At 36.0% G+C, this 20,763-nt stretch overlaps 1 protein-coding gene across 6 annotated transcripts in view; it reads left to right on the top strand.

Moving 5' to 3' along the window:
• ZNF326 (zinc finger protein 326) overlaps nt 1–20,763 on the top strand; it is a 37,166-nt gene that overhangs the window by 546 nt on the left and 15,857 nt on the right. The window contains exons 2-7 of one of the 6 annotated variants that reach the window (XM_007427584.4): nt 7,120–7,246; nt 9,218–9,623; nt 12,807–13,002; nt 15,491–15,525; nt 17,231–17,315; nt 20,488–20,584. In XM_007427584.4, coding sequence (XP_007427646.1) covers nt 7,120–7,246; nt 9,218–9,623; nt 12,807–13,002; nt 15,491–15,525; nt 17,231–17,315; nt 20,488–20,584 — 946 coding nt within the window. Of the gene's footprint in view, nt 1–7,119; nt 7,247–9,217; nt 9,624–12,806; nt 13,003–15,490; nt 15,526–17,230; nt 17,316–20,487; nt 20,603–20,763 lie in introns of all 6 variants that reach the window. The other 5 variants (XM_007427583.4, XM_088153847.1, XM_088153846.1 and 2 more) reach the window with 5 other exon arrangements.

Here is a 20,763-nt window from a genome sequence, read left to right as displayed (position 1 = left end):
GCTACCTGGAAAGGGGTACCGAGGGCGACGGGGACCTTTGTAACGATTGACCCTCTTCATCAGCGAAGAGACCGTTAAATTTGAGCTTGGACAGTCTGGGTTGCTGGAATTTGAACTACCACAAGATGGCAGGAAAGGGCGTTTTCTGGATCGCTTCGGTGTGGTGGCGGCGGTCCGTGTTTCTGCAGCCCGATGTGGGCGCCCTTGTTTTGTAGCCCTTCGCGTTCACGTGATCCTTACAGGTTTTTTTTTTTAGGGAAGCCCTCAGCCCAGGCTGATCTTCCACACGGGAAGGCATGTGAGCGAGGGAGCCCTCTTGAAAGGGCCCGTAGCCGTGGCGCGCGACTCACACCCGGACGAAGGAAGGTTCACTTCCCTCGCCTGCCGGATGTGTAGCCGCAGACGTGACTCTCGCGCAGCGTTTCTGATGCTCGCGGCGGATATTTAATCCATTCCTTGTTTTCCGCACTGTTTCCAGGCGTCTACTTCAGTTTTTCAGATAAAGAAGTAACAAGTTTTTTTGTTTTTTTGTTTTTTGTTTTGGTTTAGTGGCATTTGTATTGCAGTTTTCTGAATGGTAAGAGAGGGTTTCAAGCTCAGATACTTTGGTCACCTAATGCGAAGAGAGGACTCTTTGGAAAACACCCTGATGCTGGGAAAGACTGAAGGCAAAAGGAGAAGGGGACAGCAAAGGATGAGATGGTTAGATAGCATCACTGAAGCTATGAGCATGAAACTGAGCAAACTCAGGGAGGCAGTGAAGGACAGGAAGGCCTGGCGCAACATGGTTCATGGGGTCACGAAGAGTTGGACATGACTTAATGACTGAACAACAACAAGAAGAGAGGGTTTGATGAAAGGCTAAGGTGCAGGGCTAAATATTGTCTCCTTTCTTTTCTGTCCTTGTCTCTGTCAGTTTAGCTTGCTCTCACTTCACTTGTTACACCCCCAGACATGGGCAGAGAGCACTGTTGTCTTTTGGCATGGATCTTGTTAGCTGAGACACATGCTTTGCAGAGCTTATTCTTTCCATTATTGTTGTAAGCCACAGAAAATGACATGGAGGTCTGTATGCAGCCCATGGGCCACAAGCTTGAAAGCCATAGTATAAATCATGCAAGAATATGAATAATAATATGACAGTACAGCTGGTTATTCTGAGGAATCTTTAAGAACTGTGTTAAGAGAAAAGAATTAGTCAAAATATGGGTTCAACTTATGGTTAGCAAGTATACTATAAGAATGGCAGAACTGAAAGAAATGACAACTAGAATTAGATATGCAGACAATGCCACTTTATTCAATTTTGGCCATGTAAGGGTGGCTGGTGATGGGAGGCACAACAGATAAGGTGTATAGATGGGATCCTTGGAAGAACTGTGGATTGACACCAGCGGCAAATAGAGATGAATTGTACACACAGTCACCAGTCCTGACTCAGTGGTGCATAACTAATGCATTCTTGTACTCAATATATTTGGAAATAATTTCTACAAGTATTGAGACAGTGTAATTATTGATTCTGGAAAGGATAGTGTAGATATAATTTGCTAAACCAGCTGTACTGTATAGTAGAATCAAATGAATATATAATCCTTCTGAATAAAAATGTAAAATAATTGTATTATGTAAGAAAATTAAAACATTTCACTGATACTGTAGAAGCCTAATAGTTTCCTAGAAGCAGTAGGGTACTTTTATAAAAAGCTGGTAGTTGATAGGTTTGACTTGTAAATGTAAAAGTTACATGGTCAGAATTTATTTGCTGCATGTAGCTAGGCTATTTATAAAAATAGATAAACCAAATATCATAAGGAGCTCAGCAGGGAAACTGCTGCTCTGTTGCCATTTTAGCTCCGCCTCCCCTAATCTCCTCTATTTGTTGTGCAACATTAATTAATGTGATTAAAAACAGAAAAAATAGTCATAAATCTCAGTGCAATAAATTGAAAGGCACTTAAATCTCCATGTATTATTTTCTCCCATCTTAGGAAATGGTTACTAAACAATATATAAGTTACATGTAACCAGGAAGAATTCAAACTATGCATTTGGGATAACAAATCTGCAGTTCTCAGTTCTGTTTTTTTGTTTAGCTAAGTTTTCTGTATTGGAGGTTTGAGAAGGTAGATAATAGCAGTAATGAAATCAATTCAGTGCATTTATATATAATTCAATGAAACTAAGACTGTTAGGTATCAAAAGTGTCTGTTAAAATAACTCATGTTGGGCAGGAGTTGGTATTCCCATACTGAGCATACAGTTTTTAACTTAAAAGTGGATTATTGGTGTTTCAATTATCTATTTTTCTGCCCTCTCAAAAAGATGATGATGAGAGATCTGCTACAAAGTGGTATGTAGCTGGAATTTTTTAGGCAGCAGTACTACATTTATTCCATGACTTGATACAGATAGTCAGCTAAGGACCATTTTTTCCCTACGTGATCATTGAGAAAGGGGGAGTGCAAATTTGCCTAAATTTGAGCCTTTCTCTTCTCAGATTAAAAAAGAGAAGGATCATGCAAAGTTAAGGTTTATCATAAGTCACACTTTCCTCTAAGTTGAATTACTGCAGATACTTGGGGCTTACAACTCAGGATATATAATCCTTAGCCATACTGATTGATGAAGGTGCTAGTTCACCTGGAGGTACTAGATAAGTTGAGGCAAGTTTAAGATTTAAATTGGCTGCAAGGTAGTTCTGTTTGCTAAAATATATAAGAATGCTACTACAGAGTATCCACCTTTATAGTCTGGCACAGCCTTTCTCAATCTTTTGACCCAGGAGGAACCCTTCAAATATTTTTCAGGCTTTGGGGAACCCCTGCACATTCAGGCTCAAATATAGGCCAGAAATTACAAAATTATTATATTTGTTTTATGTGTAGGGCTGTATATATGCATTAACAGTGTTCTTAAACTAAAAATAAAGAATGAAACTTACCTCTTTAATGTGAAGCCTGTGCTTGTTTGTTGCTGCACAAGTACTCAATTTTGGGCCAAACTTGAGATAAGCACACAGGGATTTCATCTTCAACTGAAATAAGACTATTTCTATCTTTGCTTTTGATGTTTGTTAAATAAGAAGAAGCTTGCTCACACATGTAAGAAGTTGAAAACTGCAGCAAAATGTTTGGTGCCTTCCTGTGAATGGCAGGATACTCTTTCACAGAAATCCAGAACTTGTCCATGGGCAGATCAGTGAATCTCATTTTGAGTGTACTATCAGGCTGCAGCTCACAAGCTACTTCTTTTTCCTTCAAAGTGAAGTTCTCGTGCTGAGCAGAAGATGCAGAGAAAGGATCCTCACCCAGTCATACATTTGTGTTGAAAGGGAGGAAAATTACTGATCAGTTTTGTTTTGCAGTACTTCCAGGTGGTTTTCAGTTAGATTTGAGACATTCTAGTATCCTTCCTCAATCTCAAGCCCAAGCAGCAGTGGAAACATTTCCATATTTCCTTTTGCAACATGATTTTTCCAAACATTCAGGGTTTTTTTAAATCCAAGAATCTTGTCAATTGAAGTCAAAACATTTTCTCCAATGCCTTGCGGACACCAGTTCATGTGATAAAAGATGTCCACTAAGTATACTAGTTTCTGCAACCATTCTCCATCTTCAAAGCAGTCAGCAAAATGTGGAATACTATTTTCTTGAAAATATTCTTGCAGTTCTGCCTTCAGCTCAGATACCCTGTTGAGAACTCTTTCTGTGCTGAGCCACCATAATTTTGTGTGTAACAGGAGACTTATGTGCTCTTTGTCCAGGTTTTCACACAGTTTTTTAAAACATTCTTGAGTGAACTGGTCTTTGTTTAATAAAGTTAACCATTTTGTAGCATCATCCAGAGCATTGTAGCATCATCCAGAGGACACTAGCACCTCTCTGTGAACAAAACAGTGTGTTGTGACAACACCAGGATTTTCTTTTCTTACAAGAGAAACAAAACCTCTCATGAAGCCAACCATTGATGGAGCACCATCAGTACAGATGCCAACACAATTCCTCCAAGACAGACATTTTGTTTCCAGATATGAAGACAAAACTTTAAATACATCTTGTTCTTTGCATGTTTCATGATGTTCTTTGGAGCAGAAAAGGTTTTCTTGAATTTCACCATCATTCACGAATCTTACAAATGCCATAACATGACATTTATTGGTGAAATCTGTTGACTCATCAACTTGGATAGAAAAGCTGCTGTTCTTCAGTTTATCATACAAAACCTCTTCTGCATCATGTGACATGTCATCAGTACGCTAACTTATTGTACTATTTGATGGTGGAACCTTTTCAATTTCTTGTACTGCATCTAGGCCTAGCATTTTTCCCACTATTATTTTATATGCTGGCATGTTTTCTTTCTCATCCAAAGTGTGACTTTTCCTTTGCTGTGTAATAAGTTCTGCTACTAAATAACTTGCTTCTTGGGCTTTTTTATTGACTGTCATTTTATTGACAAAAGCTTTAGTCTGTCTGTTCTGTTCTGTGATTCCAGTAGCTGTTTAAAATAATCAGAACTTTTACTTGTCATGTGGCTGTGATTTGTAGTTAAGCATCTTTTTAATTTTACTGGATCCATTGCTGCATTTTTAAGTTGTTTGCCACAGATGAGGCACAACGGAATAGGACAACTTGGATAACCAGTCCATGTAAAACCCATTGATAAATAGCTTTCATTGTGAAGATGGGGGTTTTTTTGAGTCCGTTGATATAGCAGTGCAGGGAAATGCCTGAGAAGATTTAAATTCTTCATTATCATCATTAAACTTACTGGTACTGTCTGTTCTAGAATCCTCTTCTCTCACACCTCCTCTTCAAAAATTGCCACATCGAACCTTCAGACATGACTGAATAAATGTGTATGAAATTTATTTAAAATAATGGGATAAAATAACTACAGGAAAACTGCAGGGAAAAGATGCAGGAGGGGGAGACTGAAGTCACAGTCTAAGTTGGACAAGTCCACTAATTTCTTGAAAAATGCACTTCTCCCTTGCCTTCCTTCAGTATATTCCGCCCTTCCTGCAATATAGCATTCACCTGTTATCAACGGTCTCCCCTATCTCACATCAAAAATTAAGAATGGATTCAACCAAATAAATATAGTCCTACAGTCCACTACCAGAGAACTCAGAGTTGTAACTAGATTTTTGTTCAGTCTCTGCTAATTATTACGAGAGCGCATTGCCCAAATTTGAAATAATTCTACGCTTGAAGAGTACTCGGAAGCTACAGCCGGCGCAAAATGCAGCAGTGCGGACAGTTTTAATGCCCCTAGAGTGGCACATATAACACGTCTGTTATACAAGCTGCATTGGTTGCTGGTTTGCTTCAGGGTCCAATTCAAAGTGTTGATTATTACCTTTAAAGCTCTTCATGGCCCAGGACCAGGTTATCTGAGGAGCTGCCTTGCCCCCATAATATCCACCCACCCCACTCGGTCCGGCAGAAGGGGCATGTTTCAGACCCCACCAGTCAAGAAATTTCAGCTGGTATGGTCTAGGAAGAGGGCTTTTTCTGTCATGGCCCCCACCCTGTGGAACAGCTTATTACCTGAGGTGTGGGCTGCCCCCACTCTCCTGGCTTTTTGAAAAAGTTTGAAAATATGGCTATTCCAGATGGCCTGGGGGCCTGATGGGGGCTTGTATTGTTGGAATTGGTTGATGGGATGATTGATACTGCTCCCTCCATCATCTTGAATTGTATATAGGCTTTTCATATAGAATTGTTATTAGTTATTTTAATATGGATATTTATATTTTTATTGTTTTGGATTTTAATTGTGAGCTGCCCAGAGTCACCCTCTGGGGGAGATGGCGGCATATTAATTAATTAATTAAATAAATAAATAAATAAATCCCCTAGTGACCTCTCACAGAACTGTTCCATGGAACCCTGATTGGGAAACTGGGGTCTGGCAGATATAAGTGGAATTTTGAGAAAGCACTGTAAATGCTATTTTAAAATGAGTGCAATGAGCATTGGCTATGCAAACATATTCATTGGTCAAACTCTGGTGTAACTGGGCAGAAACCAGTGAGGTGCAAGTTTATGTCCCAGATAATTATGGAGCTCCATGTTTGACCTTCATTTGATTACTGTTTAGCTCAGCTTAATTTACAAGATTGTTGTAAAGAACATTTGGAGTTCACATAATTTTATGAGTAATGTGGATACCAACTTTTTGTTTAAGAAATGGCTGAAATCTTGTGAGATTTGGTAAGCTGGTGAGACTTCACACATTTAATTTTTAAAAATGCTTACGTTCATTTTGGTATTCTGTGGATGCCATTTGGGGACTATTGCAGGCAGCAGGTTTGAGACCCCTGTTGAAGACCTTTGTGTTGATTAAGAAATTACATAAAAGGAAATACTCCACTGCCATTATCTTTTCCCAGATATTTTCTTAGGTGCGCCTCATGTATGATCTCACATTATTTACTTTTTCCTCTCTTAATATCACACTTGCCTGTAGCTGAACTTAAGTTTAGTATTTGCAACATTTTGTTCTTTGTGCAAATTCCTTGCCATTCCATGTGTCCTTTAAGTCACTGATGTAGGTTTTCTAGAATTTGAATTTTAAAATTTCTCAGAAAATTTTGAAGTTTAGCATGTTTAGTTGACTTGCATTTAATGGACTCAGTTAAAAAAAGTGAACTGTATATAATTTTAAACCCTATATTCTTAATAGCTAAAATTATGAGGTGAATTTTTTATTGAGGGAAAATGTAGTGCAGCATGCATAATATTATTTTGTTTGCTGTTGAACCACATTAAAATACTCTTGGAAGAAGCAGAATTTTATTATTTTTGGCACAAAACCTTGGTCAGCCTGTGGCCCTTCTCTTAGATCTTTATTGTTTTTTGAAACAAATAAATGTGGCTTGATTGTCCCATCGCTTCTAACTGCTTTTCTGCAAATCAACCCCCTTAGCTGAACCAGAAAGCAGGGGGCAGAGAATTTTTTTTGTGTGATTGAATTTGTGTGGTGTTGCTCTATGATGCTATCCTGCCTATTATATATATTATACATTACATCTATGCTTTTTGGGGGGCTGAAATACTGTTGACTTACTAATCTGCAACAGTTCAATAATTTCAATCTTCTTTTTTTAAGAAATGGACCGTGACTATGGGCATGGTGCCTACAGTGGCCCAAGAGCTATGGACTCTTATATGAATCAGTCATATGGAATGGAAAGCCATGGAGGCGGCGGTGGAGGAGGAGGAGGTGGTGGTGCCAGGTAAAATACTGAATCATTTGCTTTGTGTAACAGACATAATATCAGTATATTCTGCAGTATACCTTTATCCAATTTAAGTGTTCCTTGAACATATTGCAGGGCATTGTACATTATTACTCAGAGATGTAATGTGTAGCATATTTTAAAATAAGTGTTTTTTTAATGAAATAGAGTGCTGTAATGCAGGTTTTATCTCAGATCTCTCTTGAAATCTGTTTCAACTAGTGGTCTTAAAAACCTAGCAATTAAGTATTAGTACAGAAACTAGAGTTGAAATACTCTTAATTTGGATCAAAATTGCTGCTCTTGTTTCACCATTCTCTTTGAAAGGAACACTTAAATTTAATTTGAATAGTAATATGTTTTGCAAGAATATTCATTAGTAGACAGCTTTTCATGTCCAGATTATTTTATTGGCAGGTACTAATTACACTAAAACACACTTTTTTTTGCAGTGTTTTATAATTGTTCTTAGCACTGTAGTAGTATTTCTGACAAGGTTTGATTTTGCACTGTGCCTGCAGTTGATGTCTACTAACGTCAGGTCATAATTTTTATTCTAAATTGGCTTTCTTATAAGAACTCTGCATTTTAAACAAAATAACTGTATGAAATATTAAACCTGGTTGTGGTCTCATTTGCATATCCTAATTCTTCAATGGCAGTAAGAAGAACATGGATTGACAATTTTGAATCCTCCAGTTTCTTGTGACATTGATTGTTAAGGAATCGGGAAATTAGCTGTATAAATGCACAGTGCTTTTCAACAATTAATACAACTAATGCTGGTGCAAACTGCTTTGAGAATCAGGAAAAATGTACCTACCATCTAGTAATCTGAATATGGTTGGAGTTTATTGACCATATTATATAAAAATCTTTGTTGTTGTAATATACTGTTCTGTAGCTGGCATTTTAAATATGAAAGTCTTGTATGAATCAGGTTTTTAAAATATGAACTGTAGACAAGATAAATTTAGTCTTCTCATATTGCGATTTTTAATTAATAGAAGTTTTTTTCTTCAAGTTATTTAAATTAAGAATTAAAATATAGTTTATTCTTTGGGATGAAAATGAGTTCCCATTTCCGTGCAGTATATGACATTGACATTACCCTGCACACTTTTTTTTCTCTGTTCATCAGTTAATATCTTTTAAAAATGTTACATACAGCTTTTTGGTAATATGGCATTTACATGTATTGTACAGCCTTTCTCTGTGCCAAAGGTTCATTAATATTTAAGATTTATTTTGACTTTTCTCTTCTATAAAAAGGTGTTTGCCTTATTCCCTACAAACAGAGGCAGGGAATCTGTGACCTTCCAAATGTTTCCAAAGCCTTAGCATTTCTTACCATTTGATGTTGGGGCTCATGAAAAGTATAGTCCAACAACATCTGAAGGGCCACAGGTTTCCCTCTCCTCTTTGATACATGCTAAATGTAATAGTAGAAGATGAGGCATGCTAGTAGTTAGTTAAGGAAGATTATTTAGATTTCTTCTGTAAGATATAACAGAACAATGAACAGTTTCCATTGAAATATCAAGTTAAAATAGTTGCATTATTGATACTGTCGCAACTTCTAAGTTGAGAGCAAAATCTTTCAAATGCTATTGAACTGTTTTAGGCATGACTTTAAACAAGAATTTTATGAACCTTTAAAACTATGCAGGTGCCTGCATTCGTTAGACTAGGTCTGGGCACAATAATGAGGTTAAATAATAATTTTGAGAAACTAAATTTAGTGAAATTCAGGCATTCTGAATTTTAATACTATTTTTTTACTGAAAAGTGACTCAGATAGCTTTCTGTCTGATCACAGCATGGAAATGCCCAGCCCTAATCAAAGCAAACCCTACCAAAGTAAAATATACAATGATTTTAGTTGATAAATGTCAACTGATAACTTGTCTTTTGAAATGTTTAACTTTAGTAAGCTTACTTTTTTTTTCCTCACTGCAACTTTTCCAGGTTTGGACCTTATGAGTCTTATGACTCCGGGTCTTCTCTGGGTGGGCGAGATCTGTACAGATCTGGCTATGGTTATAATGAACCCGAACAAAGCCGCTTCGGAGGTAGTTATGGTGGTCGATTTGACAGCAACTACCGGAATAGCCTTGACTCTTTCGGAGGTAGAAACCAGGGCGGGTCTAGCTGGGAAGCACCTTACTCACGCTCAAAATTGAGGCCTGGGTTTATGGAGGACAGAGGAAGAGAGACTTACTCTTCCTACAGCAGTTTTTCTTCACCCCATATGAAGCCTGCACCTGTAGGCTCTCGGGGGAGAGGAACGCCTGCTTATCCTGACAGTGGATTTGGAAGCAGAAACTATGATGCTTTTGGAGGACCATCAACAGGCAGAGGCCGTGGCCGAGGAGTAAGTACAGAATCTTTTCAGATTCTTTTCGCTAGTCACTCTTTTAAACCCTTTCAAGACCATAGCATTAAAACAAAAGCACTGTATATCACAGTGCACTTTTTGCCAAACTGTTAGGGTTGATAACCTTCCAATCCGGTTTGGTGTTTACCCAGAACTTAGTACCCTGTCTCTCTCTTCATTTACACAAGTAAAAGCACTAAGAGATTAGTTGCTAAGGTTTTATCAAATCTCTCATTTTGTAAAAAAGGTGAATATTAAGGCAATGGGTTTGGTCTAAAAGGGGTTAAAAGGAATTGCATTTTTCCTTGTTAACACTAGCATCTTGGCTAGTGGGAGAAGTCTTGAAACTTTGTAAAGGTTAATTAGAACCTTTTTCCATTTTGAGTAGGTTAAAGGTGCAATGTATGTATATTATTGATTTTAGAAGATAAATGCCATAGAACAGATTTTGTCAAGGCAGGAAGCAATTAGTTCTTCATACTCAATTTTAGTTTAATTTAAGGTCATTTAGACTTACATAGAAGGGAAGATTTAATACAGGCAGGCAATAAAAAATAGGATAATTTCAAATCATTGTTAAAGGGATATCATCAGAATTGATCATGCTGAAAGAAAGGTAACAATGTACTCAGCCATTTTAGTCAACAATTGTGTCATAATTCAGTACTACATACTCTTACATGCTGATCTAATGTTTTAGGGCAAGTTCAAAAGAGCAATTTAAAGATTATGAACAAAGATCAAATATTACTGTACCATACCAAACCATTATCAGAATCTAAACTTAGAAAGCTTCAGGTTATAAGATGATGTCCCATTAACTTACTTTATAATTTCATATCTGAATTTATACAAAGAGTTCCATTTCAGTTGACCATCAGTAGATGCTCTCTTAAAACTCTTAAGTACTGAGTTTCAAGAAGCTGGCCTTAAGAAAATAATAAGGTTAATGTAGATTGCAATATTAAATGTAGACTGGAATATTTTTATTAAGTTTTCTGCATGCCTATTATTTTTTTTAATTGGTTTATCCATGTAATACTCTAAAGGGTACAATTGGCATTTAATCCATAGGCCTAGGAACCCAATACAGCTGGGAATCTTTTTATAATTTGTTGATAAAGGACTAAGTTGATTTATTTAGTCTGGCAGATTTGTGAAATTAAGTTAGTTAACTAGACAGTGTTGATTAGTGTCTTTCTTTCTTTCTTTCTTTCTTTTTTTTGAGCTTAGTGTTACTCTCTTGAGAACTATTTTGAGAAATAAGCTGCTTACTTATGTGAAATGCATTGCACCTTTAATAGATTCTGAAAATATTTGCTCGTGCAAATGTACATCACCTAGAAAGTGTCCTTTGATGTATGTAATATGCAGCGTGAAAATATTGCTAGACTGTTATTTACTAGAGCCCAATTTGTATACAAAACGAAATATAGAACATATGCATGGATTTTTTTAGTATAATGATCTCTTAACACATTGTGGCCTGCTAGGATTAAATGTTAATCAAAGTAAAGAAATATTATATTATTGTACTGCCTTTATTGTGTCTAACTTTTACTATTAAAGATTTATGGCAGTTTACCCATTTCTGCTTATATGACTTCACTCATTCAGTCAGATGAGCCTTTCTTATATATTACTGTCAGCCAACAGTAGAAACCTGTGTGTGTTTACTCAGAAGTAAGTGCTACTAATTTTTGTTGGACTTACTCCCAAATAAGTATTCTGGGATTGCAGCCTAAATGTATAAGTAGAACAGCATGTCTGCATTTTTGTATTATACTAGTTCCTTCTCTTCAGTTTGTTTCTCCATTCAATGCCTTAAAATTGATGAAGCCAAGCATATAGGCTCTCTTCATTATATGGTAGATGTCCAAGTTAGGATTAGAGATTTTCCATCAGTTCGTTGATATTCTATGTTAATTTTTTTTTCCTTTTGAAAGAATTTGATCTAAGAAGGGCTAATATTTTACTTTGCTCACTGCTCCTTCTGATATAATTATGGATTTTTTTGTTTGAGATTACATTCGCTATGCAACCATTATCTCAACACTGGTCAAAACTTCTGAAACTATTGATTTGTGCTGAACTGTTGGTAATGATGTAAGGTTTCTAATAATTTTTAATATGGTTAATGCAATACATTAGGTTTGTTTGTTATATGAGGGGAACAGGAAAAACATTTTACGGAAGGTAACTTTTTATCTAGTTTAAATTAAGTGCTTTAATACAGAACTATGTCACATATTTATACTACTTACATAGTAGTCTTAAAATCCCTGCTGAGATGGCTCACATAAAGAATTCTATGTGTATTTATTTGGAAATTGCTGTTTTAAGTGAAAGTAGGGATGTATGAGATGTGTTGCCTCAAAACAATAAATTACTTCATCCTATCCATGTATTTTCAGAAGAAACTCCAATGAGTTCAGTGAGACTTATTTTATTCCATGTATAGTTTGAACTTACTAGCACTTATTTCTGAGCTGACATGCTTAGGATTGTACTCTCTATTGTGGATATACATGTTTTGAGAAAAAGGGAAGTAGGAAAAATAAACTTTGAAAATAAAACATATGTATTTTATAGTAAGCAAGAAGTTTTATAAATTAAACTGAAATAGCATCACAATATTAAGGGATAAAAGCTTATTTGGATATTAACAAATTTTAAACATACTCAACAGTATACACAAAAAATACCTTATGTGGATATTCAAAGAACACATTTTGAACCATCAGAAGGTTATTTCGAAACATTTTTAATCATAGTAAAAGAGAAACGATGAAAGTTTCAGGCAGAGATTTTTATGACTCATTTCTGTTTTTTTCCTAAGCTTTACATTTACACTCTCATATTGCAGCTTTGTAGAAATATTTTTTCTTTTGTTTATTTGTCTGAGGCATTATTTGGAGAATCCTAAGGGAGTGAACATAGGTAAAATTCTAACAAGGCTCATAGTCTGGACTAATGATTTTGAATAAGCAGAAATCCATTTGACACTTTGAGGTCAGATATTTTAAAAACTAATCAGTTTGCAATTCTGATGTGTGTTAACTTACTAGTATTGCATTCTTTTTCTTGAGTTAAAATATTTTTAAACATGTTGTTATATAAGCTAGATTGTTTACAGTCAGCCACATCATTTCCTAATACTTGGTCTTCACCTATTTACAGTATATGGGAGACTTTGGAGGCATGCATAGACCTGGAATTGTGGTAGACTATCATAACAAACCCAGTTCTGCAGCAGTAGCTGCACGAGGAATAAAGAGAAAAATGATACAGCAGCCGTATAATAAACCAGGTGGGACATTTATCAAGAAACCCAAACTGACAAAACCTATTGTGAAGATGAACCAAAACAAACCTAGTAAGTAATTGAACGAAAGATGTGAATTACAGCTCTATTTAACATTTTCTGAGAGGATACATTTATAATGCATTGCTGTTCCTCATTTTCCAGCCTCAAAGCCCCTGCTGTTACCAGCTGTTCATAGGGATTGACCTTAGTGGCACAAATTACAATTTTTATTAAGATATTTACAAGATACTTCATTAGCTTTGTGCCTATGCTCTTGATTAAACACTTCGAAGGAAATTTAATCTTTTGATACATATAGATATATTTATTCTGGCTTCTTTTATTGTGAAGACTGCTTGCTACATGAGATGCTATAGGACTGTTATCAACAGAATAATAGTTGATTCTAATTCAGTTCTTTGTATATGTATGCTTAAGGAAATCTGATACTCAGATTTAGATCAGTTATGGTAGAAAGCAAATGTTTGTCATTAGCCAATTCCTTCTATAAAATATTTTTTGGTGGGACTAGTGCTTGGCTTACTTTGATGTAGACTTCAGTGCTTTTCAAAGCAATCAAAAACAAAAAAACACTTCCCCCTTCCCCCCCAAACTTAACATATTCTTTGCATAAGAACATCATTATTGACATTCATTCAGAAATGTATACTTTTAAGGGTGACTTGAGTGACATGCCAGTGAATGGCTTTTTTGCATGGGTTTTTATTCTTTAAACAATTACGTTGTTTGGATGGGCCAAAAAGTTGTGATTGAATGATGAGGTTTGAGAGAACAGAAGTTGGCATGTGAGCGTTCCATAATGCTTTTCTATTGATAAAATATATATCATGTCAGTGAATAGGCTAAATAAGAGGATAGAACGAATTGTAATCCAATGAGAGATGGGGGGAATGGTCATAAAAGGTTACATACTGCTTCCCAATAAATCCCAATACAGGTAGTCCTCACTTAATGACCACAATTGGGACCAGCAACTTTGTTGCTAAGCAACATGGTTGTTAATTGAGATATCATGTGACTGCGCCAGGCTTACAACCTCACTTCTGTCATGATGTTAAGTGAATCATCTGCAGTCGTTAAGTGAGACATCACATGACTGTGACTTGTGATTTTACTGCCGGCTTCTTCATTGATTCTGGTTGTCGGAAGCCAGCAGTGAAGTGGGCAGGTGGTGATTGTGTGGCCATGGACCACTGCAATGGCCATAAATGCCCGCCAGTTGTGAAGTGCCCGAATCTCAATCATGTGACCGCGAGGAGCCTGCGATGGTTGCAGGTGCAAGGACCGGTCATAATGTTACTTCTTCAGTGCCATCGTAACTTTGAATGGTTGCTAAACTGGGCAGTCATTAAGCAAGGACTACCTGTATGATGGAAGCTGGGTAGCCATCAGTGCTGCTTTTGCCAAAATATTTCAAGATAATGCTTAATTTCTTCTGCCTGTCCCCTGTATGCTCGTTGAATGGATGCTACTTCTGAAAATAAACATCATAGTAGATGTGGGAGAATGACTGCTGTAATAAGCTAAAATGCTTATGCTTTCTGTTTGTGGAATATATTAGGAATAGTTTCTTCTATATATAGGTAGCCAGTATAATAAACATTTACACAAGTATCAAATACATGACTGAAACATTTATCACATACTTGGCTAGGTTAAAAGATTATCATTTACAAGAGTCAGTGTTTCCTTCTCTCTCTCCTTCCCCCCCCCTCAATATTTTGCCTTCCAATGTGTTTTCTCTTCCTCTCTTTTCCTTTTACTATGTTGTTAAGAGTTGACCCCCCTTCCTTGAATATAAAAACAAAACATACATATATCTTACAGCTACATCTCTATTATAACAAGTAATGATTTAACAATACATTCTCCCTATTGAACTTGTATTTACTACATACCGTTAAAAACTAGCTACCATACTTTTATTTGAGATTTAAAACCAGTCTAAATTTGAATATATTGATTTTAATGGCTTTTACTACTAAGCGTTCTTATTTTCTAAATTAATCAAATTAATCTAAAATGTTGTTTACAAGTTCCTAACTTCTTGCTTTCAAGTTGGTTGTCTGTTGAAATGTCTTTAATTGTTCAGATATGTTATTTTATTCCTGGATTGAGAATAAGTATAGAAAATTATACCGATCTTAGGTACAATACTATGAAGAATAATCATGCATATGATATAAGCAACAGTTGTGAATTGAAATTAAGAGATGTATAACAAATTAATGGAAAACCAATTACACAGTATGATGATATAATCCCACATGGTCTACTGCATTTTCAGTTTTGGTATAATTTCAGTGTTTGGAAAAAAGAACTCGGCTAAGTCAAATTCTATGTATTTTCCCTGTTTTTTAATATATATAAGATGCTATTATTATATGCCCATTTCTTTAATGTTTCCTTCTGATTTTCTGTGTCCAAGATTCCTATTTTCCCAGTTCTCCAAGGATTTAAACAAATTGCTAGGGGAGACAAAACATTTAATTGCAGTTTGATTTTCTTGAATTTCTTCCTCCTTTCATGCTAATAGACCCAAGGACACCAAGCAAGATAACTACTGCAGAGGTAAAGATCTAGTTTTGGAAAATATTGTACTTTGCATCAGGCATTACAGTTCATTAAAGTAATAGTTACTTTAATTTCTCAAAAACATTTTCTCAAGAACAGAGATATCTGTCTACATAGTGGGCTTTCTCAGTCTTTTCCTGGTAGAATTTTGAAACAACATCTGGTACCACATGAAAAAATGTTGTTGGAATGTAGAATTTCTTTTGGAAGCTGTGGTTGCAATCCAGAGACACTTTTAAAAAATCAATTCTGATAATACTGAATTTAAAAGTAGGCAGATGCAGACCATATAACTTTAAAATCTGGATTTCTAAGAAATGTTTAACTCTATTGAACATAACTAAAATAGGAACTTTAAAAGCTTTGAAGTAGTGTTTTACAAAAAATCTCAATTAATCTAGATTCAGTTAGTTTCACTGAAAGATAACAGAGGTATTCAAAATCATTGGTGGGCAAGCAGTGTTCAGTTTTCAATTTAGGCCAGATTATGACCATTCATTTATATAAAAACATTCACTTACCATTATTTTAATCTGGGTTCTCAATCAAAATCAGGATTAGAAAACATTTTAAGTGCCTGGCTGCTTTGACACATTAGAATTTTGAAATATGATTTAGTTGGTATGAAGCTGCATTTTTTAAAAAAATTGCATCAGAATCTCTGAACTATTTCTGACTTCTCTGTAGATTCATTTATAAAAATGGTTAATCATTTGAACTCTGAGATCTTTAGGCAGCTGACAGTTTAAAATGGTGATTGATTATGTGCAGTCAGTCAGTGTTGACTCTTAATGACCACATAGATAGATTTTCACCATGACAATCTGTCCCTAACCCAGTCTTTCAGGTCTTCCAATGGTAAAATGGCAATACACAGGGTAATATCAAAATCTAAATAATTTCACCTCACACAATATAATATATAAAAGAATGTGCACAGCTAAAACATTAAAACAGCTGTAACGAACTGATATTCCATAGTAATGTCCTCTTACCACTACTCAAGCCTGATAGAACAAAAATGCTTGTGTGCTTTCTACCAAAAGCTTTGTGGGAAGATGCTGGTATTATGAGATAAGTGTCACCTCATAAAAGATTCTGCAGCTGATGATGGGACTTTGGTTTGAATTCTTCAAAAAAATCAGAGGGCTATTCTTGAGAGCAAACACTTCTTGAAATACTGTTGGGATAGATGAGACAGTTGAATGTTACATTTCAAAGCATGAAGAATGATCAAATAAAAAGCAGAATATAGTAAAACATGTAAGTATCCAGTAAGATAATGCAAAAAGACATTTTCATTTCAAGTTGGGCAGCAGTTTTTGCATAAGAAAACAATTGCTTCAAGTTTAGCCTTGACAGTAGAGCGAGATACAAATGTCCTTGTATATGACATACTCAGTTGATGAGAATATGTTATCAGATCATACATAAATCAATTACCCCAAATACTGTTTACATTGAATAATAAATACAGCTTTAAATAGTCTGTTATATAAGACATGACTCTTTGATGTGTGACTGCTTGACAGTTAACTCCATATAATGAACTGGAGTTGACTTCCTTAAATTAACTCCTCTGCAAGCTGATCACTTCAGCCAATTGGATTAAAATGAATACTTCCTTTATTGGAAATAATATGGCACATTTTGTCAGCTCTTCTGTTTACTCTGGAAACTTGTGCATTTGACCTTTCATTAGGATAATGAAGCTGAACCATGTGACACAATTACGGATGAAGACTTTACAAAAGATGCCTGTGATGGCATCTATCAGGCATTTGAAGGTAAGCCTGCTTGTTTTATCAGGTAAAACTCAAGATATAATGCCTTTACAGTTTCACCTGGTGAAATACCTTTAAATAAAAGCTGCACATGATTAATTGTGCTATTTCCTGCAGTATTTGAATGGGTTGTTCATCCTTCAAATTGAATGTCTTAGGTTGCAATGATCAGTGACTGTGTCAAACAAATCATTTCTTGCTTGTGATACACTTTTCTTTTCAATATCCAGACAATGTATACCGTCTCTTTGACTTGTTGTTTCTTTTAGGGTTAACACTATCACTTAAAATGAGTGTTCTAGTATTGATGATCCTTACTTTTTAGTTACTGAATATTTTCATCAGGTATTGATTTTAAAGTAGTCCAACTACCAGCTGTTCTTCACCAAAAATTGATTGTGTGTATATATGCTGCTTATTAAAACAGGTAAACTATCTTTTTCTAAATGCTTCAGTTACTAAAACATATCTTCCAGCCCACAAGCAAGAAAATTCAACATCTGAAACTGAAATTTTATTCTAAACTTCTTTCCCCTGTTGTGCTTTGCTGTTGTATATAATCTGTATGGTTTGAAGTGTACTGGGAACTTGCTACATGAAGTTTCTTGTCTCGAAAAATTGTGGGCATATCTCATACTGTGTAATAGGCTTTCTATTAAATTACCTTGTGCTTTTAAAAATTTGCACTGCTCTTAATGATGAAGCCAAGTGGACTTATTTCTCCCCCAGATGCACCACCTTCAGATTTAAAGTCTGTTTAGTGTAGCAGTATGTCTGTAGATCTGTTAGTCAATGGTACTTTAGCAAATGTTTATGTGTTCCCATTCAACTCTTCAAATAAAAGTATCAGGTTCATATATGGACTTGGACATCCCTTCTCCAGGTCTGTGCTAGGCTAGGATTTAAAGTTGTTTGCTGGTCTTGAAAGGCAAGATGTAGCAGTGTCTCTCTACAGAACTCAAGCAAATGACTTACAAAGAAATTAAACAGGACTCATTTGCATATCCTTTGGGCTTCAGAGGTAAGATGCAACATTGCAAGTTTATCCCTGTATAGTATTTTGGAGGGTATTGGGGATATTTCTGGGTGGTAGGGGCTAGAACAGACGTGGAGAACCTGGTCTTTTTTATGTCAAGATCCATGATCACTGGAGAAAAAGTCTTGGACTGCAAACTAGAGATGAGCAGAGCTAGTGGTGGATCATGCATTTCCTTTCCACTCTTTTCCACTCTTCCCTTTCCTGCTCTTTCTTCCCCACTCAGACTTTTCCTGCTCAACTGTTAGGTTTAAAATATTATTCCATTAACATGAATGGCAGCTTGCTTTGTTTTTTGCTTTTGTTTTTGATAAGCCTGATAGTGTTATGGGAGGATATACAGAGAAGATTCAGAGGCTCTAGGGGCGCAGAGGCCTATAGGTTAGCAGTTCCCTGCGCCTGGGCTAGGGTATGTACGATACTAGGGAGTGTTTGTTCTGTAAAATAGAGTGCCATTACTCCTATAGCTTGTAGTATATGAGTGGGCAGGCTTACGTATCTCCTTTGTCTTTTAAAAAGAATCCAAGATTCGTAAACCAAAGTCTGGTGCAAGATGCGGATACTCAGTACTAAAGAATTCTGGGCCCTGGGCCCTTTGTTTTGAATATTCAAATGAAACAAAACTCAAAGTTTTTCCACAAAAAAATCAATATTGGTCATTCTAAGCTTTCTTAATTTCAGCAGTATAATTTATGACAGTTGACAGAGCTATGTGTCTCTTGTTCAACAAATAGGAGTCAGAAATTTCTCTGCTGTTAGATCCATATCTTCTTTCTGCTCATCCCTAGGTAATGGAAATTGTACAATTACCTCCAAAAATATTTGTATAATACTTTAATTATTATTTCCACATTAGATGCTGTTTGGCAATTGGGAAATCGATAGCTTGTTGTTAATACCTGTTTTTAATAAGGCAGACTTTTATTTCTAAGTGACAGGTAAAGGAGGGAACAGCTGTTTGGCTGCTTGAAAATCATGTCCAGATTGACATATAACTCCCCATTTGATATATGGACTGAAAGCCTGCCTCCCCTATAAAAAGGCAGCCCCTTAAATAGAGAAAAAATTGAAGTTACTTTTTCTGGCATGCAATCACAGGTTTAGAAAAATAAGGAATGTTAAAACATTTTATATGTATGTTGAAATACACTACTCGTATAGGGAAAATCAGGATACCTATTCTTGTATTTCTGTTTTATTTATTTATTTATTTCAACAAATTTATATAGCCGCCCATCTCACACAATGTGAGACTGGGCAGCGTACAACCAACAATTAAAACAATGTCATAACCATAAAAACACTTCGAAAATACATAAAATAAAAGCAAGATTGAGGGAGAAAAATATCCCACTAGACATAATACAACCAATGCGTGGGCTCTACATGGGATCCCCAAGTTTGCTTAAAAAAAAAAAAACATCTTCAGGGCCTTCCAAAAGGCTAACAAGGATGGGGCTAACCTCACCCCGGGGGGGGATGATGTTCCACAGCGTGGGGGCCACAACAGAAAAGGCATGTCATCTGGGTCCTGTCAGATGGAATTCTTTAGCAGACAGGACCCACAGCATACCCCTCCTGCTGGACCTGATGGGACTGGTAGATGTGATCGGGAACTGGTGGGCCCTCAAATAGCCTGGTCTCATGCCGTGTAGGGCTATTTCACAGTAGAAGTTCCCCTTTTTATTTTTTTGGAATCTTGCATGCGTTTTCTTGTCATATATTCTGTAAGCTGTCTTCACAATAAAGCCAGGAAGTATCTAGTTTTAACAAACTTTATGTAACAATAAACATGAAATTATAGTAATTGTAGGCCCAACAATTGAGGCAATTTCCCATTGTTACTCTCAACATTTACTTAAGGCCTTTATTATCTTGGCATAATAAGGCTAGGCTTCAATTCTGAATATTACTCCTATGAACATGACCCTTAATCATACACGTATCACAAAATGTTAAAAACTACATTTTTTCCTTTTAATTCAGCAACATCCTGATAGATGCCATCATCACACATGGCATGAATTATTCCTTCTTATGAGATCATAAATAATGCTGAAAGGTAGTAGGGTAAGTTCAAATTTTCCCCTGGTTAGAGTCTAGAACTTAAGTATTTATTTATCTCTTAATTGTTTTTAGGTGTCAAGCCAGAAGTAAAAAATGAAGAGGAAGAAAAACGTCGAATTGAGGCAAGAAGAGAGAAGCAAAGGCGTAGGAGGGAGAAAAACAGTGAAAAGTATGGTGATGGTTACAGGTTTGTGGTGGAAATGTCATGAATTTGTCCCAGCCATAATTCAGGGGCATGCAAAATGGCAGTAATATCTTCTCTAGGCTCTGTTTCTTCCACAGTGTTTTGTATCTAAATCTCAATGCTGTCATATCATGTTTGCATATATCTGGGTTATTTTTTTTGTG

The sequence above is a fragment of the Python bivittatus genome, unplaced genomic scaffold (assembly GCF_059951505.1).
Source record: "Python bivittatus isolate LINGU-HERP-01145 unplaced genomic scaffold, Pbiv_v1 ctg000700_np1212, whole genome shotgun sequence".
Lineage (NCBI taxonomy): Eukaryota > Metazoa > Chordata > Lepidosauria > Squamata > Pythonidae > Python > Python bivittatus.
The sequence above is the reverse complement of the archived record's forward strand: the minus strand, read 5'-3'. Positions and strand labels throughout refer to the sequence as shown.